The 7,965-nt window shown below is 27.4% G+C and overlaps 1 protein-coding gene across 2 annotated transcripts; it reads right to left on the reverse strand.

Moving 5' to 3' along the window:
- Positions 1-394: 394 nt before the first annotated feature.
- On the reverse strand, positions 395-1,573 carry LOC123214750 (ribonuclease 1-like). Of its 2 annotated transcripts, none has more exons than XM_044634722.1 (4): positions 1,468-1,573; positions 1,173-1,328; positions 765-963; positions 395-676 (listed from the first exon to the last, which is right to left on the reverse strand). In XM_044634722.1, exons 1-4 carry the CDS (start codon positions 1,501-1,503, stop codon positions 453-455), a joined length of 615 nt encoding a protein of 204 aa, XP_044490657.1. In that variant the 5' UTR covers positions 1,504-1,573; the 3' UTR covers positions 395-452. The 2 variants fall into 2 exon arrangements, with proteins under 2 accessions (XP_044490657.1, XP_044490656.1); XM_044634721.1 differs by having other exon boundaries at positions 1,399-1,531.
- Between the last annotated feature and the right edge of the window lie 6,392 nt (positions 1,574-7,965).

A 7,965-nucleotide genomic window follows, 5' to 3' on the forward strand; every position in this document is an offset into this window, starting at 1 on the left:
AACATTTAAGTGAAAAAATATTGTAATAATATTTTATTATTGTTAATTGCCTAATAATATTTCAGATTATTTATTTTTGTGATAATTATTTTAAAATAAAATATTATCAAATCAATTATTATATTATCCTACCGATGCCTTGAGGGTGAAGATTTTTAATTAATAAGGTTTGCAGTTACGATTCATTTTAAAAAGTGCTTTAATTAGCAATAAATATGGGGGAACAAATTATTTGGTACTAATATTGCGTGCAAGTCAACCATAACTTGGCTTCGCAATTTACTTGAATTATTCCTTTCCATGTTCCTTTTTATTTTTATAACGAATATAATTAACGTCAACAAGAAATGTTTAGTGCAAATCAAGCACAAGGAGAGGCAGCCATGGGAAGGAATTAGAAGAAAGTGTTTGTTGCTAAATCTTAATAAATTAGAAGTGATATAATAATCGTATTAGAAAGAAGGGAATTCAATGTTGGAGCCACAATTTCCCTTGGGAAAAACTGGACATTCTATGAAATTGGAGGCAGAAGTGTCTACACACAAATAAATCTGGTAAAGCTGGTGGTTTCCTGATTCATCAGTATTGCATTCAATCCGTGGGGTGTACCCACTTTCTTCTTTTATAGCATCTTTAATGCTCTCCAAGCTATAAGACTCTCCATTTGGTTCGATTCCTATACCATCAAAAAAATATATAAAATCTCTATATGTAATATAATATAAATAATAATATTTTGTAAGTATTGCATTAATGGCAGATACCTGCCGTCTTTAGAGTTTGGAGGATATCGACTTGGTTTTTTAAGTCGAGAGCAGCTTGGAAGTAATCATGTTGGTTAAGCACAGACTCTGAACAGGTTCCATGTTTATTCCATTCATGTGACCAAAAGCTTAACCCATCGCTACTTGGGCAAGCCAGTGATGGCCAGCTCTTTTCCATACTGCCCGTTAGATCTGAAATCTGTAAAATGAAAATTAGACAACTTAAAAAGAGAAATAAAGAAACATTTGTTTGATATATATATATAATTAAAATATAATTTTCTTTTTTAAGTAGAAGGATTTAAAGTTTTTTTAAAATTATATTACAGTAGGTTTGGTTGAAAAAATATTAAAATGTTTTGAAAACAAATATTTTTTTTTCAAAATTTAAAAAAAAAAATGAAATACCTTAGATTTATCGAAGGGATTATTGGAATCACAGTTTGACGGATAGGTGCCATCATTATAATTAGGCCAGAGGCCATGAATGCTGAAGTCTGCTGCAGGTTTTCCCGAAGTTGGATAACAGCAACTTTTTGATGTGTCACAATATGAACCTGGCCACTGTATGGAGAACCTAAATATATAAACTCAACTTGATACAACACAAAGCAAACAAAAGATTACCACTTACTTGTTGAACAAAGTAGAAGAAATCGAAGTTTTGGGAAATACAAAGAACAGATAGAGATTGAATAATTACAATTTTGATAAAAAGAGAGAAGAATTTGGAGTTCATCTTTCCTTTGCTTTTCTTTTCTGCTTTGTATGTTAAACTCCTTTAAGTTGTAAATATATTTATAGAAGAAAACGGAAGGTTGTGTGAATGATAAAACAGTTAGGCTGAGAAATCTTCATTTAGTTTAAGCTGTTGCACCCTGATGGTAACTAAAAATTACGCAAATAATGATAATCATACTGTCTGGTAACAGGTGCACCCTAATTATCTAAATTGTTTAAGCTGTTGTTTATTTAGTTGACGTAGCGAAAATCTTCATTTCCTTACATTTTATTATTTCTTAATTAATGCTTTCACACTGAAATCCGCCCCCACCAACTACACCACACCCCCCACAACCACAACCCAACCCACACCCCCCCACCCACACCCACCCCCCCCCCCCCCCCCGGGGCCCGGGGGCGGCAACCCAGCAGAACAAGATCGTGTTCTGTTGACAGTGACATACATAGGATTTTGGTTGAGAGGAGGTTTTCGTAGCTCTAGTGAAAACTTAAAAGAAAAAAAAAACACTAAACATTAAGCAAAAGAAAGAAAGGAAATTGAAAAGTAATAAAGAAATCATGCAGAGAGATCCTTACTCTCTTCATCCTCATCTTCAAAAACAAAAAGACGAAGGAAAAAACTGAATTCTTCAGATTAAAAATTCTTCAAAGTGAGGATATAAAAAAAAAAAGAAAAAACTCAAACACATCTACTTTATACCCTAGAAAAAATACCAAGAATGTCAACCCTTTCCTACACCAACTTTTAAGTTTATAAAGGATGGGCCCACCCTAAATTATAACGCCAACCCTTTCCTACACCAAGTGTTTTAGTTTATAAAGGGTGGCCCCAACCTAAAATAATGCTAACAAACCAACCATTTTTATACCAATTTTCTTTTACTTTATACAAAGGTGAGCTCACCTTAAATCCTTGCTAAGATTTATTACAGAAGCATTAGGGATTCTCTACAGAAGAATCTTGCAGAGAATAAATTGACTTGTAGGGATGCATTTTAGCAATAGTATTCACGTGAAACATGTCTTAATATTATATTATAATATTATATATATATATATCACATCTATCTTAAGCACACCACAAAAGAAAGAGAGATCTATTCTTTGCAGAAGAAAAATTTTCATTGAACAATCGATGGACGAAACTTGTTGGATTTGCAGAGACAAAATAATGGCAGGACAACAGGTAAGGTTATAAAAACCTTAGCATAAATGTATGTGTATTGTATTGTACCAAAATTATATCAATTTGGATTCATTCTAAATCACTTCAATTAATTCTATCGGAATTCAATTAAATAAATCAACATATTGTAAAATATTGCAATTTTCATAATATTGTTGATTAGCCAATTGGTTAAATTTTAAAATAAAAAAAACTATTAGAAAACTGATTTTGGCTGGAAAGATTTGGAAAAAATAAGGGGTTGGCGACACCTTATTATTTAATTTTGGCTTAATAAATAAATTATTTATATTTTAAAAATACAATTTTTAGTTTGGCTTAATTTATTTATATTTAAATAAAAATATATATTTTAATTAAAGTAAATATTTATATTGTTATGCATGTATTAATTATTGTTCTCTATTTGGTGATCATATATAAGGTAAACATGTTGACTAAGGACTATTATCTAAACTATAAAATGAATCTGGTGCACAACCTTTTCACTTATCTTGGTGTCATGCATGAGAGATATTATGAGTTAAAAGACAAGGGCATAAAATTAATTTAAAAAGAGAGGATATATGGATTACTAAGGTCATTACCAAATTATTGGACTTCAATAATTTTTTATCTTGTCCAAGATAAAAAATTCAAGAATTATTGGCAATGTGTGGATGAATTACAGCTCGCTAAAGAACGCAGAATTGTAATTAATATAAGAAAGTCAACATTTCTCTCTATTTTCCCAAATCAACGAAGTACGAGGCATGTAGGCTATTGCAAGCATTATAATAACTTTATCTTAGATAAAGTTACTCCTAATATTGTTAGAGATAGAGAAAATATTTTTTCTCAATCTGATTGATGGAGATCAAATCCTTATAAATATAGAGAGCGTTTGATTATCAAGATGCCCTGTTTTAGATCGTACAAATCTCAAGCCAATAATGGTTCGGAAGTTGGTAGCAATAATTGAATTTCATGTCTAAATTATGAAAATGTTGAACTCCATGTTGATATAATATAATATATTTTATATCCAAAAAATTATTAATAATAGTAAAAATATGGTTGACGTCACCATTTAATTATAATTATACTAATTATATAATTATAATATATTATATATAATATATTATATTATATATTATAATATATAATATATAATATATAATATATTATAATAATATTATAATATAATTATATAATTATAATATATAATATATTATTATGTTATCTATTATATTAATATAATAATATTATTTAATATAATTATATAATATTATATAATCTAATATATATAATATATTATATTATATATATTATTATAATATTATAATATAATTATAATATATAATATATAATATATTATTATGTTATATATTATATTAATATAATAATATTATTTAATATTATATATTATAATATTAATAATAATATTATAATATTATATACATATAAGGGTTGGTGTTGCCAACCCTTATATGTACATATATTAGGGGTTGGCGTGGCGTTAACGCCCACCTAGAAAACCCAACAACTTTCACGCGCAACGAATTTTTTTTTTCAGTTACATTCAAATTTTTTTTTCCCAGTTTAAATCTTTAAATGTTAATTTTTTTTCAGTTAAATCTTACTAAATGATCTTTTTCTATGGTCATTTCTTCTAGGGTATAAGGTGGATGTGTTTAAGTTTTTTGTGGGTTGCTATTTTTTTTTTATATCCTCACGTTGAAGAATTCTTAATTTGAAGAATTCAGTTTTTTCCTTCGTCTTTTTCTTTTTGAAGATGAGGATGAAGAGAGTAAAGTTCTCTCTGCATGATTTCTTTATCACTTTGAAAGAAGAGAAAGAAGAGAAAAAAAAGTTACAGAAAAGAAGAGAGAGAATATCTGCATGAAAGATTAAATAGGGGTATTTTGGAAAAGTTGATTACTGTTATGGTATATTTGTTTAAGCTTTAGAATATATGACATTTTTGTATACACAGATTAAAATATTGGTAAAAATTTCAATTTCCCAAAAAAGAATAAAATTACACCAACTAAATTTTTTATATGAAAAATCTCTTCAATATAAAATAAGTAGAAAAAAGAAAAACAGCGTGTATCTAACAATTTAATTAAATTTAATATAATCAAAAATATTTACAACACTTACAGTCCACCAAAAATATTTCACACCAATTTAGAGCGCAATCGAAGGTGTTTGTTTGTATGTATGAATGTGTGTGTGTGTGTATATATATATATATATATATATATATATATAAAAGGAGAGATGAATTGAAATAACTATACAAATTGTTGATCTTCAGGTTATATAATTCAAATGTCGTTGTTAAAATCAAAACTCAATTATTCTTATTAAAGATTCACACATCTCATTGCGTAATAGTAAAAAAATAAAGTCAAAATGGTATATCTAAATATTTGAGTATTAAAATATCAATTATTTAAAGAAAAAAACAAATTAGAATGGTATACATAAATTGATCCTTAAAACTTTAACAAAATTAAATTAATAATTCTACTGAAAAATTTATTGACTTTTTTTACTTTCTTAAGTAGAAATACTTTTTAACCAAATAAAGCTTCATTTGCATGTTATAGGATTTGACTTCTTTTCAGCTTATTTTAAGAAACCCTAAAGGAATAAATAAAGCTTATTATTGGATTTATATGTTACTTTTTCTTTTACAACTAGATTCCATTCTGTAATATATTTGATAATTCTCAAACATTTATGATGGTAAACTATAATAATTATAGTATTGATACGACATAACATTTGGTGACACCTACATAAAATCATTTACAATTAATAACAAATTGTATACAAGTTTTTGTTATGTTGAAGATACAAATTCCTTATTTGCAAACACAAAACTTAAAAGTATTCAACAGAATAATTTTATAAATAAATGTCAACACAACACAAGCCAACCAACAATTACACTAAAATATCATTCAAATTAAAGTATAAACTTCTAATTCAAGACACTTAAAGTCTAAAAATAATAAAAATACCATAAATATCAATCAAATATTGTAGTATCAAACAATTAGGAAACAAATCAAAAGATCCAAAAACCACATATTATTCGTCTCCAAAAATCCAAAAATAACCGGCCGATTTATCAAATTAACAAACAAAATACAAAACAAGAAAATATTATAACTTGTAATAATAACAAATTCATCAACATACTTAATTAAACTTGAGATCGAAACCCCGATGATGACTAAAACAATGTTAAATTGAAAATCTTAAAAATATAAACTCCTATACCTTAACATAAGGTTAATGAATTGAATTGTAAAGTAAAAAATAAAAGAAATTTATAATTTTATAATAAGGCGTAGCTTAGAAAGTGTGAACTATATATATATTGATACGAATGCGCACTCTTTGAGTAAATGCCATACTCCAATTGCAAAATCTTGTGTGTCTCCATTGGCCCATCCGGTAATCTCCTTATCCTCCAACTAAATACAAACCCATTTATACATATTGCCTCTGAGGCATTCAAATTCATTTTTTCTCTGTTGGTTGATTCATAAGAATTTTTTTTTTTGTTATTTTATTTCAATTTTTAATTTTTTTATTTTATTCAAATTTAAAAAAATTACTTGTGGGCTCCATTAGTTTGGGTTGGGAATAATCTTTGAGGTGGAAGGTGGACTCAGTCATATCTTGGAATTGAAGTGGGCTACAATGTGACGAAAAGAGAAATGCATTTTATTTTCAAATTGAAGGTGAGCCTGAGCACAAATTTTCGATATTTTTTCATTTTAATGGTGGGCCTAGGCATGCCTTGACAAGGGCCTAGGTCTGTCTCTAGCTAATAACAAAGGTAATTAAAACTAAACTGGACCGATCAATTCAACTATGAACCAGTCCATAGTCCAATCTTATTTATATACAAAAAATGATTTTGTCTTGTATATGCATTTATAAAGCAACAAAAATCAAAGTGGTGATAGTGAATAACATTAAAAGATTATGTTTGACTAATTGGTTAAGAGTTAGATCATTGTTATTGAAGTTAAACAAATATTAATGAGAGAGAGAGAGAGAGGAATTGTTATAAAATTTAAACAACAATAAAATTATGTATACAAACAATGATTTGTTACTATATGATTATGTGTTATTTTATTTATAATTTAAAATATCCAATAACATAATGACATATTAACACTACTCATTAAACAAATATTAATTAAAAAAGAAAAGTTTAATTGAATTGATTTTGGTGGGATGAAACAAGTCAATTATCTATACAAGTGTTTCTAATAGGAGAAAGTCATTGGGTGACCAAATATTCTTTGTTTGAATACATATTATTTATGTTTAAAAAATATGATAAATATTTGATCGTATTCATGAAACACATAATAATTTGGAAACTGCTTGAACTAGTTGATTAAACCGATTGAATCGTGAACTAGTAAGACAACTAATTCAATCATTAATCTGATTTCAAAAACATTGCTAATGACATTAGCTGGCTTGTCTTTTTTCTATTAGATCCTCTTTTATGACTCCTTACTCATAGTTCATATATATAATAAGAGGGTTATATTTAAGTAAAAGTAGTAATTAAGAGTAATTATGTAGTAGTTACTTTTGAAACAATAGGTGGAATTGTTGCATTCTAACAATTGTTGTTGATTTATAAAAGGTTGATTTTTGCATGATAGGAAGGTTGATTTATAAAAATATGATTTATTGTTGTCGTGGTGTACGTGACCCAAATATCTCGCTATAATGGTTTCAAAAGATAACTTAAAGTGTTTGTTTAATCACTTTTATGCTAGTTGTTATTTGTTAGGGTTGAGTAAATTATCTGATCGAAAATGGAATTGCAAGGTACCTAGATGTCAGTTTCCTATTCCTACCTAGAACCAAAAAAAAAAAAAGATAGATTTTGGGTAGAATTATAATGGAACTGACAAGTTTTACGTCCAAAATAAGTTTTGTGATAAACTGAACAAAATTGACTTGGAACCAACCAATATTTTCAAATAGGATGGTGGGTCGAGTACTCCCAACTTTTGTGTTTTTGCAAAACATAACAAACATTTAAAAAAAAAAACACTGATTTTATGCTATATCCCTCATGGACTCGTCTTAATTTCATTTCGTTTCCCTATAAAGAATCCTCTTTTTAACTTTTTCTCATTTCCTGCAAATCGTTAGTTTTCATCCAAATCAATCGACCTTCATCAGAAATCTTCTATTAAAATTAAGTATTCCTCGATTCTTCATAAAAATCAAAAG

Source organism: Mangifera indica, chromosome 4 (assembly GCF_011075055.1).
Source record: "Mangifera indica cultivar Alphonso chromosome 4, CATAS_Mindica_2.1, whole genome shotgun sequence".
NCBI classification, from domain to species: domain Eukaryota; kingdom Viridiplantae; phylum Streptophyta; class Magnoliopsida; order Sapindales; family Anacardiaceae; genus Mangifera; species Mangifera indica.